Source organism: Epargyreus clarus, unplaced genomic scaffold (genome assembly GCF_041222505.1).
Source record: "Epargyreus clarus isolate Ecla_fem2 unplaced genomic scaffold, WU_Ecla_fem_2.2 ptg000002l, whole genome shotgun sequence".
NCBI classification, from domain to species: domain Eukaryota; kingdom Metazoa; phylum Arthropoda; class Insecta; order Lepidoptera; family Hesperiidae; genus Epargyreus; species Epargyreus clarus.
In genome coordinates, this window is record NW_027332210.1 from 8,779,878 (window position 1) to 8,795,756 (window position 15,879).

Consider the following 15,879-nt stretch of genomic DNA (forward strand, 5'->3'; position numbering starts at 1 on the left):
TTTGAATCTCGGAAATCATGAAATAATTGTAACTTAATCTTTCACAGAAAATAATTTTCACAAGGAACGTCATATCCTGCAAAAAATTACGTAAAAAATGCAATATTTTATTAATGTAAATGCTCTAAATTTTTGCACAGATGATCAATAGAAAGTCGTGCAAGCTAAAAGGACTTAAAATATATCACCGTTGTACAAAACGTGATTTATTACGTGATCATAGCAGATACATTTGACAGAAAAAAACCTAGTGTATAGATTCTACGATGAAACTTCATCACGTTTGCTTTGCTCTTGCCCTTGTAAGGAGACTACGCGACAGCCTCTACTATTTTGCTGTCTACATCCTCATTTTGCTACTTCTAGACATAACTATAGCCTGGCCTGACATGAGCACATCTTGGACATTATAATCTGTATAAAAATGAGTGGTCAAAAAGAGGTCGTCAAGATTTTCAAATATGATAGATTGAAATAATTCTCTAAAAAAAACATTGAGCTTGGGACTGGCGCAAAATTCAAATCTGGTCAGAAATAGTCATAAGCCTCATGTATCATGAGCCATTTGTGAAATGCATATCCACAGTAAACTTGAAAATAAGACATACGGCCAAGTCGTTTTTACGATAAAATTCCTTATTTCTAACAGAGATATATATCCAGCAGTATAACCAGTACCCTATCTGACCGCCTACAGTCATTACCACGAGGGTAAAAATATAAATGAGAGAAAATCACTATATATGTGTTAAGGAATTCTAGGTCTGCTAATTGTACCAGCCGATTGATTAATCCCATCAAAATCACTACGAAAACAATCTCCTTCTCATTTTAACTCAAGAATGGCTCAAAAAATTTATCATCAGAAACACTCACCTTATATGTGGTATGCCAATGCCCCCTTGGAGCATTTTATACACTCTGCTCTCATATAGAAGCTGCGGGTGCCGCGCCTTCGTCGATTCTACCTTCACTGCTACCTCCTGCAAACAAATTATAATGTTTATAACTCCATCATCACACCTCTCCAGGAATCACAACAATGGCCAAATGCATCAGTGATCTAGTTTTAGTTCTATAAAGTATAAATAATCTACAAATCCCAGTTCAAATCAGTAATATGTTGGTACACAATCATTTCATTAATATCTCCATAACCACACCTATATAATATGTGTCAGAGGAATTGCGGGTAACAGAATTGAGTCTAGTTTCAGCCTCTGGAAACTGGAACTGGAAATCTCAGCTCAGATATAAATCATGTGCATATCCTATAATAATAATTAATCATCATTCGCTTTGACACTGACGTAATGTATTTAGGATTTATGCAATAGGGCTGCTGCCAAAAATGATGATGGATGATGTACGGGCCAGCCAAACTAAGCTCAAAATTTGGAGCATCAGACCAGTCTGTGGTGAGCATCGCACACACAAAGAATCTTACTGATAATGTAAATGAATGGTGAATGAATACATTAGAAAACCTTAGGACTTAATCATAAGTTTTCCACAATATTATCATAGTATTGTGGAGCCTTCTTGTCTTTCTTATATTCTTAAATAAGCACCAAATTAAAGATATAGGTTTTTTATATGCCGCTGGTATTCTACTAAATATTCTGAGGGATAAGTTGTCTATTATATTTTGGTTGGTTGATATATTGCATTTACAAATCAAATCAAATCAAATACATCTTTATTTGCCAAATAAGGTACAAAACTCTGGTTAAATCTGTCCTAAGATACAAAAATCCTCTTATTTTACCATTTCGGCGTGCAAATTTGGTTATAAACTTAATTTTATGTTAACTTACTTTGTTTTGATCGTATAACACAATTAGTCACATTGGCGTAATTACACAATAATATCACATGTCAGTAAAAAATCAAAATAATAATAATACAAGTGATCATCCAAAGTAATTAATGAACATATATCTTTCATTGTCAGCAATGCTATTTTCTTTTATAACATTGTGTATTCACACACAGATATGTGTGTATGTAGTTATCAGAGAATTAGATGGAATCAGAAATTGGGGCTACAAGAGTTTTGATAATAATTATAACAGACTTTAGTATATACATTTTTGCTGTGTTCTTTCTTTCAATCAACTAAATTTGTTCGGTACATGATAAAATTACCATTCCGAAAATGAATACCATACACCCTTTGTTAATTTTACGGTTCAACTTCCCCTACATCTGACATGTGGCTATTAATAAACAAAGTATATTTAGAAACCCATCTACTGCAACCAACCCATATAGGTATTTTCAACCAGGGTAATGTAATTAAATTTACTGTTTTGTTTTTGCTCTATACAGCAAATTGCCATGATATTATACGCTTACATTGTATAATAGTTACTAGCTGACCCGACAAACGTTGTGTTGCCATATAAAAAAAAAATTTAGGGTTGTACTACCCCTAACATTTAGGGGGATGAAAAATAGATGTTGGCCGATTCTCATAGATACCGGATAAGCTCAAAAAATTTCATCAAAATCGGTCAAGCCGTTTCGGAGGAGTATGGCAACGAAAACTGTGACACGAGAATTTTATATATTAGATATAACATTATAGTGGATTGTAATGTATCTAATGTATTGTATGTATTAAGTATCAACATACAATTCTATTGATATTCAATGTAAATTATAACTATAGTCATATTGAATTCTTCTTAGTACATACATATATTAATATGTAACCCAGTACTCAAAATTTAACTGGAAAACATGAATTAGCATTTATCAAAAATCATCATAAAAACAAAGCCCATCAATAACTATCAAACAATAACTCACAAACAAAAGCAGTTGACAAAAAGAAAGGAAAAAACTAAACTATCATGTTATTGCTTATATAAACTATTTCAAGTTACATTTTATATGGTGACAAGGTTAATTTAAACCAATTATGTTATTAATTATAATTGCATCAATTATAAAGTGTTGTTATGTAAATAACTTAATTAATGTGTAACAAGCTATTATATCTGTGTCAAAGTATTTATCAATATATTTTTTATTTTATTTTCCAATTATTTTAACTGTAGTCTCCTGATATGAATTAAGAATGGGCTCCCAGAATGTCATCATACACATATTGATAATCAATTTATCATATAAATATTTACACACCAAAAATCAAAATTTGACCATTTCTGACTACTAGAAATTGACAAAATTAGATAATTGGTAGGCAAAAATTGGATAGATTGTTGTTTGTTAATAATGGACATAATTATAATAAAATTACAAAACATACATACATATGAATGTATAATACAAATATGGCAAGCATGATCATAAAATGGAAAATATGCTACATAATTTACTAATGGCTAAACTGTAAATAGTGCTTTTACTGTAATGAAAGCAGCAAATGACCATGTAGTCCACCTGATGATATATGGTCATTGCCATGTACCACAAGACATTTTGCATAACACCTCATGCACACAAGATCGTCATCATCATCAACCCATTAGTGTACCAGCTGGGCATGGGTTTGCGCACATACATAGCAATAAATCTTAGGACTTCATTGAACACAATATTGAACACTAATTTGAACTTAAAACTCAATGAGAAGTGTATAGAAAAAAAATTGTAATATACAAGAAACAAACTACCAGACTATTTTACATACTACAAAACAAAGCAGAGTATAATTCTATTGTTCTCTTATTATCAATAAACAAACAGTTAAATTTATTAATAGTATGAATGATTTACCTATATCATATAATTAATGATGTTACGCAAACATTGTTATGTAAATAAATGTATTTTTGAATCCCTTTGTTTCAGTGAGATTAATACTGATTTACATCAGCTGATACTCAATTAATTTCTTTTAAAAGCTGTCTGGTGTTATGTGTGGTGAGAGTTAGAAGAGCATTACAGTAAGAGTATAAGGTACAATCCTTAGATAATGCGACTAAATAAATGCTTTTTGTGATGTATTTGTGACTGAATTAGCAAACAAGCATTCAGTCCATCTGATGGTAAGGGATCACTGATGCTCATGGACATCTGTAACCAACATCATAAAAATCAAGCATCCTACCATAAGCTGATCACAAATGTGCCACTTAGAAGGACTTAGATGATTGGCTGATATATAAATCACTTGACATCTAAATTTCATCTGAAATGTAGGAACTACTTTGTGCCAGAAATAGGTGTGGCACTATTACCTCCAGTCAGATCATACTGGATCTACTACCACAAAAATTATAATATTTGAAACATATTATACATTTCCAATACATAAAAAAAGAAGTATTCAAAAGTATGTAGAGTCCACCAAGACGCACTTGGCCAGCACTGTGGTCTATGCCCTAATCCTTCTCATTCTGAGAGGACACCGATACCCAGCAGTGGAACAATAATGGATTGATGACATTTCCAATAGTTTTCTTGACACTAGACGTCCTGCATGTCACTTAGTTACACCAAATACAAACAAAAAGCTAATATTTATTGAAGTGTATAAAAGTATTTCGAATATTTATCATTGTGTTAATTGTTGTTTGTTATAGTCAACTGCACTAAAATTGGATATATTTTTAAAAATAGAGCGTACAACAAAAAACTTATCATGGATCAGCTGTGGGAATAGTTTACATGTTTGGTTCCTATGTTGGTTTTTTGCCACTGATAACATTTGTACACTTGTGATAAAAATAAATTCACTACGCATTTCATTTGCGCAATTACATCTAATTATTTAGAATTGAACTTCTTACGAATAAAGATTAACTTGATGAAGATTAAAAATAAAGTTTCTTTTACTGCGAAATATATTAAAAAAATATTATCGATAATTGGTATTGAGACAAAGCAATGGTATTAGGATTACACATCGATTGGAATTATTCAGTTATTTCGTGTGAATACGCCCAGACCGCCATTTTCAAGCTCAAAAAACCCGAAATACCCAGACGAGTCGACACAAGACAACGTTATTGTTACCGATGATTTCTAAATAAAAACTAATTTATCATACAGTATTTACCTCTCCATCGTTAATATTTATGGCTAAAAAGATGTCCCCGAAGCTTCCACCGCCGATTTTACGGACAATGTTGTATCTATCAGATATAATTATGTGTTTCCTGGCTATCAACATGCGTTCGAAGGTAGCCATTTTCTTTTGCCTTCATCACTCGCTGTCACTAAAATTATATAGAGACCATCGCTCCGAGTAAAACTAACACAACACGTTTACAATTTAACGTCTATAAATGTTTAAAAACACAATGTGTCGTAGAAACACTACGAAAAACCACGGAAATTCATTTTATTGCGAAGTCTGGAAAGATGTCGTCAGCTTATTTTACGTGACGTCACAGTGGCAGTGATGCCAACATCAAACTGCAAGAATATACCATATTCCGCGACGGATTTCTACCATTTGGTAGAAAATTTAAAGCAAAAAAAAAAATAGAAACTTAAAAACTGTTGTTTATTTAGTAAAATTATTTTTTCGTATTATAGACATTAATTTCATACATTCCAAAAATGGTTACGTAGTAGAGTTCACGTATGGGGGAAAAAATAAAATTATATACTTGGCTTATACCACAGTATAGTACTGCGATCTAAAATGATTACATTGGTAAACCTGTGCGAATTTATGAAGTGCACCGAGGCCTATAAGGCTTAGGGGGCCGGGCATTTTTTTTACACTGTGCTGACAAGATTTTTGTAAAATATTTTGTTTTTGCAACTTTTAGCGCACATTGTTCACGGAGTCTTTTTTACCCGACTGCAAACAGATTGCCAAAGAAGGGTTATTTACTTAACAACTGTTTTTATAAATATCTGGCTGTGTTTTTCGGAATTACGTATTAAAATATTATCGTGTTGATAAATTAAGTAATTATACATTTTTTCCGTCAAGTTTATGGAAAATCGTCGTCAAGCCACCTCTCGAGCTAGCCGAGTGCGTATTGGTAGACTACACATCCCTCTGAGATTTTTTTAAAGATTATTTTTAAGTTACAGCAAGTAATTTTTAATTTCTATTACACACGTCATTACTGAATAGAAAATCGGAGGCAGATGGCTGGGTTTCGAATATCGGACTCTTTGAACGAAAGGCTGAATTTCTACCACTTAGCCATCACAGCTGTTTCTGGGTAATCTGGCTGTAAATCACATATAAGTAAAACGGATTCATGATAATCACTCGAAAAAAAAAGTGATCTCAGTGAATGAGTAAGAATTGAATATAATTCTATTGAATCTGGGAACACCTAAGATACGCAAATCATTAATTACCTTGAATAATTTATTTTCTTAGTATTAATATAGATGACATTCTGTGTTGCCATTAACTAATTAACCCATCTCTGCATGTAAAAAATAACTATTTATGGCTAGCCCTTTATATTACAAAATGTGCTGTACCTTTACTTACTTTATATATTTATACCTTATTTTATATTATATATTTTATATTATATCTTTTATTAATTTATTTTTATTTGACCCATGTCACATGCCCTTCTTTTACATTAATAAGGGAATTACTTTATGTGAATATCCAGTTACTATTACCATATACAACTACCAGACAGAATTACATAAATAAATATGATTATAACTGATCCAGAAACAAACCAAGAGGACGAGAAGACCCTTCCGCATATTTCAAGCCTCGCCAGCAATCACAAGCGATCTTGCCTTCTATTACCAATTAAAAAAAATAAACAGCATAGTTAAATAGCTCTTATTATTTATAGTATTATGTAATTGGAAAGATAATATTTAGCTGTCTGATTTTCTATATAACAAGATTTTTTTTTTATATAATACTAAGGTGTGCCACAATCAAGCCATTCCTGGCCCCAATGCTGGGCAGGGGTCTCTTCTCAGAATGCGGGTATAAGCCCATTGTCAACCATGCTGGCCATATACGAATTGGTAGATTTTATACATCCCTTAAAATTAAATAAATGATAATTAATTTCTAATAAACACATATATCTGAAAAATCAGAGATGCTTATATAAATAACCAATCAATTTTTGATTTTTCATATTATGATACAATTATCAATTATAGGGCAATATAGGAAAATTAATCAACATTATTATTAAAGTGGGTTAGAGTTATTTCCTTATTTCTTGGAATCTCTCCATGTGCAATGTCCTGTTACTCTTATTTATGTCAATGTTCAAATTAAAAATATTATAATAAATGATATCTGTATATTCTGGGTAATTACATTATAATAAAATCATCACAATAGCTTAGTGAACTTAACATTTTTTTAAAATATACAATTACAAAACAAGCATGCACTCCACTTGATAGTAAGTGGTTACTGCCGCCTATGTACATCTAAAATCAACCCCAAATAACATTAAATTCCTGCCTGAGGTCAGTCAGATGCATGTTGCAATCTTTTGGCATTGAGTTCGAACATCTCCAATAGGTATATCTCCCATACCACACATAACTTATATTAGTTTCCTGTTTTAGTCTTGAATGGTAAGATAGACATAAATAATGCTTCTATTTAGACCTCTGAAAGCTCGAAATCTCTAATCAGCTACGAGCAGGACATCAGTTCCATTTGCAGATTGTGCATGTCAGATAGATACCAATTCAGAATATAATAATGATGACCAATAATTCCTTGAGAATACCATACCTAATGATATGAATTGACTGTTTTTTTAAAAGACTGATATAGAAAACCCTGAGGTATTGCCACTCCTGAGTGTCCTGAGGACTAACATTGTTGCATCCTATGTAAGCCAGCTGGCTTTCGCAGCCTTCCATGAATATTATTAGTTAGATGTATTTTCTGTAGACATTCATTACAATTTTTCCAGTTGTTAATTAAATTTTACACTTATTTACGTTACATTTAAAAGTAATCAAGAGTATTCCTTTAAAATGTTACTGTTTACAAGTGCAACATGGGTATTGACATTCAAAAAGTGCTCCGTAAAGAACCAATTTCGAATAAAAAAAAATGATTTGATTTGTTGCATACCATTAGGTGTCTGAATAAGTCGACCAAGTTAAACCCATCTACTCTTTTTATGCGGTTAATTTATTCACTTGTGTTCATCTTCAAATCACTTATCAAAGAATTGGTCAAAAAAGCAACAAGCAATGAACCAGAACAGTGTTTAGTAATTATAAATTATTCAATGAATAAGTATTAAACATTTAATTACTTAAAAAATGTATTGTTCACTTAATAGTACTTAATACTTAATACTCAAATGAGGAATCTCCTTCGATGATTAGAATCTTCTAAGTAACATCTGTTATAAAACCTGCTTGTGTACAAAAACTTGTGACATATTGACACATTAGCTGTAACCTACATGCCATATTATTATTTACATAAGTGAAAATAAATATTGCAATCGTGTTATCTTATTGTAGTACCACATGATTGAAGATAAAGCAGGTAAACCGACGAGGAACGAGTTACTTCGCGGAAATACGTCACAGATAACCATTCATCATGTTTTGATCTCTTCGTGAAATTTCAAGGACAACTTGTCGTGACCTCACAATATATTTACATGACCACTTGTGTATTACATACGACTAATTTACCTCTCCGGACATTATGTTGATCGCTAAATATATGTCTCCGAAGGACCCCGCACCAATTAATCTCAATATCTTGTATTTCCCCACGATTAACGTCTCCGCACCAGGCCGCAGAAACGTCGACATGATTGAGTTTTTCAACAACAAACACTACAATAAGTCAATAAGTCCCGCGCAACCCGCGAAATATCACAAGATTACGTGTTTTTTAATGAAAATTAATAAATGCACAAGTTTCACGACTACATTTTATGGACAACAACTGTCATAGCACAGGTGAGATAACAGATAATAAATATTGTCATTTGCGTTTAGTAAGACGCATGACTTCGAATCATTCATTTTGATGAATTCCATTTTAATAATGTTAATGGATATAGTAAAAATATCAAGTGGACCCAAAAATAATTAAAAACAACACATCATCGTTTAATTACTAGTTTCTAGCTATAAACTCATAGAAAATAATATGGAAGTTACGATGTAAATACCTATCTATAGTAGATTTATGTTTACTAAACGCTCGATACCTAGTGTTGCCAGGTTGCTGTTTGAATGAATTTCTACCATTTGGTAGTATTTCGTAGTAGAGTGTAAAAATGTAGTAAAACCAGTTTCACACCTGTTAAGTATTATGCTAATGCTGTAATACATTTTTTCCTGCGTATATGGGCAGTATTTATGAAATAATGATGACTTGCTTTAATGGGGACAGAAAACATAGAAAAAAGAAACCTACGTACCAGAGTTCCCCAAAACATTCTAATACTTATTTTTTTACTTTTTAATCTGACTTTGCGAGCCCAGCAATATGAGCAATAGGACAAGCTCTTGTTGATTATTATTTATGAATGAAATACGATAATCGTATTATTTGACAATACACACAACTAACTTATGCTTTAGGTAAATCATAAAATGCATAATTTGTGAATATTTTTGGTATTAATTATTTTTAAAGCACAACCATTGCACCAATTTCTAGTGTAAAGCAGTTTTTTGCTGATGGTGGAAAGATGTATACACTGAATTATACACAACAACACTATCTTAGTCCTCAGGAGTAGCATGCAAACCTTCTCCTGTGCCATCGACATCTAGTAAAAATCTGGATATTTCTTGGGCAAATACACTCAGCACTAAACATAAGTAATGCCCATTCCGCTAAAATCATTTAACCATTATTATAGTAAGCTATAAGGGTTAAGTATTATACAAATTTAATGTAAATGAAGCCAAAGCTGATAATCAGAGCTCATTAAATCTAAATATTTGGGGGATTGTACAATAAAAATGAAAAAGAAAAACAATAAATAACTAACATAACTTCTAATAAGAGAATGATTAAATGAATAAATATTTTTTTAAAACATCTTGAGAATGAAACATCCACGAATTATGTTAGGCATACATACATTAATTATATGAGGCATTTACAGGGCGGGAGATTGACTGAATTGTGAACTGACCTCTCGTGGAGGAAATAGGGGTCTCAACTTATATCACATATTTCTTCCTGCTAGAGTGTAAAATTGTGAGTAAACAAGGTAAAATATGTTTTAACACTTAATATGGTGAAATCCTACGCAATCAATTATGACTAATTTATTGTGGTTATTAGGTGAACGGTGAACATTAGGTTAGAAAGATTGCCTAAATCACCTCACATAATTAATGGACACTCCATACTGAATTTAATTTATATAGGCACAGTTATATCCATTATTTCAAATCATTCCGTCAAATGTTTTACAAACCAAAAGATCGACATTTGACAACTTCCACAGTGTTAAATTTACATCTTAGGTAGGCAAGAAAATCATAAATTGGTTATTTAATAACAGACAAGTTTATCTGAGCATAAAGAACAAAAATTGCACAAGTTGCAGTCTTGATATTATTAAGTTAAGATTAAAACTACTTCGCAACAATCTGCTACAAATATGTATGATATTTTAAAATATTGCAGTATTTAAAATAAAAAAATTCAAATTTAAAATAATATATGTACATATACCATCATACATATTTGTAGAGGATTGTTGCAAAGTAGTTTGAATCTTAACTTAATACCATGGATTTCTGCAAAGTAACGCCTGATACAATTAACTAGTCTTCATATTATTCTATTCAGGTTCCTAATATCTAAATCTAATATACATGAAAATATTGCTTTCTGTTAGCAAAATTAAACTTTATATTCAGCAAAAATATTAGCAACAATATCATATGTAGTGACTTACACTATCAACTTACATTTTTACCACATATGGTGAAACAGCGCACTTAAGGCATCTGATTACATACCAGGAACTCTTGAGTTTTATACATCGATATGTTAAAAGGTGTGTAATATAAATTTAAATGTATATGTGTGAATTACAAAATTGCAAAATGACTTACATATTCTGAACTAAATTTATATAATACCAATATTTATAAACTACTTTAAAAACAATTTTGTGTCATCCTGGAAAAGCTTAAACCAAATTTATTACAATTTTAAACCCAAATTTTAACTTTTACAGGGAATTACAGAGTATTTATATTATTATGTAAATTTAATTGGGGTAATATCATGGATATCATATCAATTACATCATATTTTTTAATAACCTGTCAAAATCATACACATCCAAAATTTTCAAGGCATTTTAATCATATACTATAATCATTGTTGACACTAATTATACATTGAACTAGCTTATAATTTCAAACCTGGTTTTACCTCAACACAAATATTACCTAACAAGCCTTATACACCTTACTCATAGTATAGATTAACACCAATAAACAATACTAGCATTCCTAGTTCAAAAGGTTATCTCATTCGTAGGGCAGTAGCACTCCTTACGAATAATCACTGATAGACTTTTTATGTGACAATATGACACAAATAAGTTATATTTTGCATCATGGGCGCACATAATATGTATTTTACACATAAAGAAGAATATTATGGGAATACCTCAGAGTCAGAATATTAGTAAGGAAAATCTAAATAGGAACATTTCAAAAATCTTTGTTAAATCTATGTTAAATTATATTCTTGACACAAGCACATGTAATAATCAAGCACTTAGCAATGTTTCAACAATATTATGAAACTAAGTTTTTGGTTTAATTTTATATACAACAATTATAGGTAAAAGTTCATGCAAAAGACAAGATAATCCTTTATGATATTCTATTCTATGATTGTCCTTTTGTAGTAGCATAACTGCTACTAGGGGTTATGGAATTAACAGATATTAAAGATAGATCACTTCAGGGATCACAGTATTAAAACGAAAAGCATGTTTTTATGTCATTAGGTCTGCATTTCTTAACAAATGAATAAATATGATTATTAAATGCTTCACAATTGTTTTTGTGATCATTGTTTTCACAAGGGAAACAGGTAGATTAGAGAGTCAGATGCTAATGCGATTATTTTAGAGTTCAAATATTTTCATTGATATATTTAAAAAAATTACATGAAATTTTTACGAACTGTACCGAAACATGATGCTGACGTGCTTTATTAATCTCCCAGATAGGTGAAGGGGAGCTATTTCTCTGAATAATAGCTTAATCATAAAAAGTGTGTGTAATCTCCCTTCTACGAATGCTATTTATAAACGAATTTATTACGCGAATATGACGCGAATCGCGCCTACAGAATAATATATGCGAAATGAACAAAGGATAAGTGATATCCTTGAGCAAATGCCTCCAAAACTATGTCGAAAAGTTTCACAATCCCATCTATGAAGCGACCTCTTTTCAAAGTCAAAATTCGTGTCAACATGACAATCCCTTGTTCCGTAGAATAACTCGTTTAGAATATCAACTTACCTCTCCATTGGCGATGTTTATCCCCAAATAAATGTCACCAAAGGAACCACCACCGATCCGCCTAATAATTCTATATTTGTCAGTAATAAGCAACTCTTTTCGATAACCGAGCATATGCTGGAACGATGACATTTTGGATTATTGTTTGTAAATTTTGATAAATGCACTAATTTGGTTACGATCGTCACAATATTAACGAACACTAAAACAAGCACTATTGACACGCTAACATTTCTATTATTTTAAAGTTGAGGTAATAACTTTTGAAACGGAAAGAAATAAAATGAAAGACTGAACTGATGGCCTAAGCTGCGTTCCAATTTGTGGCCTTTGTGGCCAGTCTGACCACAGATTCTATATAATATAGATGTTTGCTTACAAGAAACACTATAATGCCATCATCAAAAATATGTAATTAATTATAAGTATTATTTTTTGACTATGAAATTCTTGTTTAAATAATTATTCACCCAATAGTAATACGGTGACTGTTCTAATTAAGTAATGAATTTAGTTAAATCATTAGTGTCAAAACAATCCATACTACTGTAATAAATATATTGTTTTTATTGCATGTGATAATAATGTGCAATCAAGTACATATAGTAAGATATTATACAGGGTGAATCTCCATAATGTGCACATATTGAAACAGGTAAAATTAAACCGCATTTTGTCGACAAAAAAAATATAAAAAAAAATTAAAAATTTTTTTTTTGGGTTTTACGACCTTTTGAATTTTTTTTTTGGGAATTGTGCACCTGAAGTAAATAAATCGCTATAACTTTTAAACTAAGAGGGTTATCAGGTTCAAACAAAAATAACAATGATTGCCAATGATAGGCCGTACTGATCCATGAAAAAAAAATAACAAAAAAAAAATCATCTTCCCAGGAAAAAAATGTCAGATTAGTGCAAAAAAGCACTTTTTTTAGGTAAAATTTTCAGTAATCATCAATTTCCTCAAAATAATCTAGGCATTTTATTTTTATATTATTATTTAATGCAATTCTACGTCGTATTAGCTTTCAAACACTAAAAAAACCACGCCTCTTCCACGCCAGGAAATTCACGATTACTGAAATTTAACCTAAAAAAATTGCTTTCTTCACACTAATCTGACTATTTTTTTCTGGGAAGATAAACTTTTTTGGTTTTTTTTTTATGAATCAGTACGGCCTATAATTGGCATTCATTGTAATTTTTTGTTTGAACATGATAACTCTTTTAGTTCAAAAGTTATAGCGATTTATTTACTTTAGGTGCACAATTAAAAAAAAAACTTCAAAAGGTCGTAAAACCCAAAAAAAAAATTTTTTATTATTTTTTTTGTCGACAAAATGCGGTTTAATTTTACCTGTTTCAATATGTGCATTTTATGGAGATTCATCATATACAGGATATGTCAGTATTTAAACTTAATTGTAAAAAATCTCAAGTCCCTATATTTTCTTCGGTGAATCCCCTTTTCGTAAAATGTGTAAATGTGCGTACAATCGTTCGCCTTCACTTCACTCGATGATCATCCCAAGCGAACACGTTCACTCACTGTGTTCTTATTACTGGATAAATTTTAATAATGTGCGTGTGTGTACGGTGTGTGAGTGATCTGAATACTCACTGGCTCAATTGTTTGAAAAACAAAGTAAAAACGCTACACGAACTGACACGAAGAGCTAAATTCTGCACCATCTTGTCAATGTCGTTGTACACAGTACATTACATTACATTCTTGAAATGTTAGGGCATCTATTTACTGTGTGTTTTAAAAGAGACAAAAATAATATTACAAAATAAAATATGGTGGTGGTGTGTAGTAAAATTAATGTTCATTTTAGTTGTCTAAATTAAACAGCGATTGGCACATTCAAGATTCAACTAAGTGAAATATCTTTTACCTAACATGTTTTTATGTAGATTCTGCAGTCTATAAAATAAATAAAATATTTGATAGATGTAATATTAAACTGAATGAGGTAGAGAGGGAGAGAGATGTAATATTGAGGTGATGTCGATTTATTTGGCCACACAGCCTGAGTAATTGGTCCCAGCGTAGTAATTGGAATATAACTAAAACAATCGATCCGAGGTATATTGATTGGGAGCGACGAATTAAATTTCTACCCTTGACGACGCGACTGCCTACCCACGCTGCGCCACTTTTTCCTGCAGTCTTCTTTAGGCATTTTATCCAAATCAGGGCGAACATGCAATAAGTACGTGTATTATATATGTATGCTAAACATTCCTGGCCATGATGCGTTGGCAGCAGGTATATAATTTGTTAATTATAAAGACAAAATAATTAAACGAAGCTCCTGTACTCTTCTATCTAGACAATTCATTTCGCATACATACGTGTAGAAGACCTTGGTAATACAGTAATTATAGCATAATAGTTTTAATATATCATTGGTAATAGCAGTAACTTAAGTTTTATTAAAAATTAGATATACAATAAATGGTCATTAAAATTTATTTAATTCATTTAAGTAAGGAACGCTATTTCTTAAATAAGATTTTAAATTGATCGTTTTTAAGCATATTTTTTGTGGCCTTCAGTGTCCAATATGAGTTCAATCTCATGTTTAATTATAGTTTTAGTTATACTGATTGTTTTAGGACCAGCCATGTTCCAGCTTGACGACCATATTTTCGTATTATTTTATATATTTTATTTATGATCGTATTACTCTGATAGGTAATTAATTTATAAAAATGTAAAAAAACAACCCAAAATAAATACTATATTTTATTACATATTTTAAAATAAAATGTACTTACACAAAGAAAATATAACAAAGATTTTACAACGATTTCATTAAAATAAAACAAAAAAATCGAAAAGAAACACATTTATTCTTAATCTATTTATTGTTGCGTGTTTTAATAAATAATTATACATTTTAATTATTGGTAAAGTAGTTTAGTTTCATTTGATATCTATTAACAGGTTATTTGTAGATTTAACATATGATCCTAGAATCTATAGACATTTTATGTCACTGATAAAATGCAGTATGGAATCTCTTAAAACAAATAGAAATACACTAATACAAAAATCATTGATTTTATTTATTCTGTCTTCTCTATAATATGATTTAATATTATCTTTCGTTAAATATTCAACTATAAACCTACTAAAATGTGATGAAAAAGTCAAAACAGCTCGATTTGGCCAAAGGACTAGAACTTAGGCCGCGATACTGTAAAAAGGATACCTATTCCGCTATTCAACTTTATTGTTTTCGTTTAAAGGTAATATCATCATCCAGTCTTTGTCTGCTCACAATACCGTCATTTTTATATAATTGGCATTTGTAGCAATCGTGACTGTAAAGTCCGCGCCAAACAGCTAGTCCGCTCTGAAGTTATTGCGAGCAGGTGTAGCAATACAATTTGCTTTGGCGACGCGATTCATCTCTATATTCAGAGCGGACT

General features: G+C 31.0%; 1 protein-coding gene across 4 annotated transcripts in view; it reads right to left on the reverse strand.

The window, feature by feature from the left end:
• The window catches only part of CKIalpha (casein kinase I alpha), a 36,459-nt gene extending 23,675 nt beyond the window's left edge, over positions 1-12,784 (reverse strand). For 2 of the 4 annotated variants that reach the window (XM_073079788.1, XM_073079762.1), the window contains exons 1-2: positions 5,033-5,383; positions 877-983 (exon numbers count right to left, since the gene is read on the reverse strand). In XM_073079788.1, the coding sequence (XP_072935889.1) occupies positions 877-983; positions 5,033-5,164 (239 nt within the window). In that variant the 5' untranslated portion in view covers positions 5,165-5,383. Of the gene's footprint in view, positions 1-876; positions 984-5,032; positions 5,384-8,604; positions 8,877-12,438 lie in introns of those variants that run through there. The other 2 variants (XM_073079779.1, XM_073079771.1) reach the window with 2 other exon arrangements.
• Positions 12,785-15,879: the final 3,095 nt, after the last annotated feature.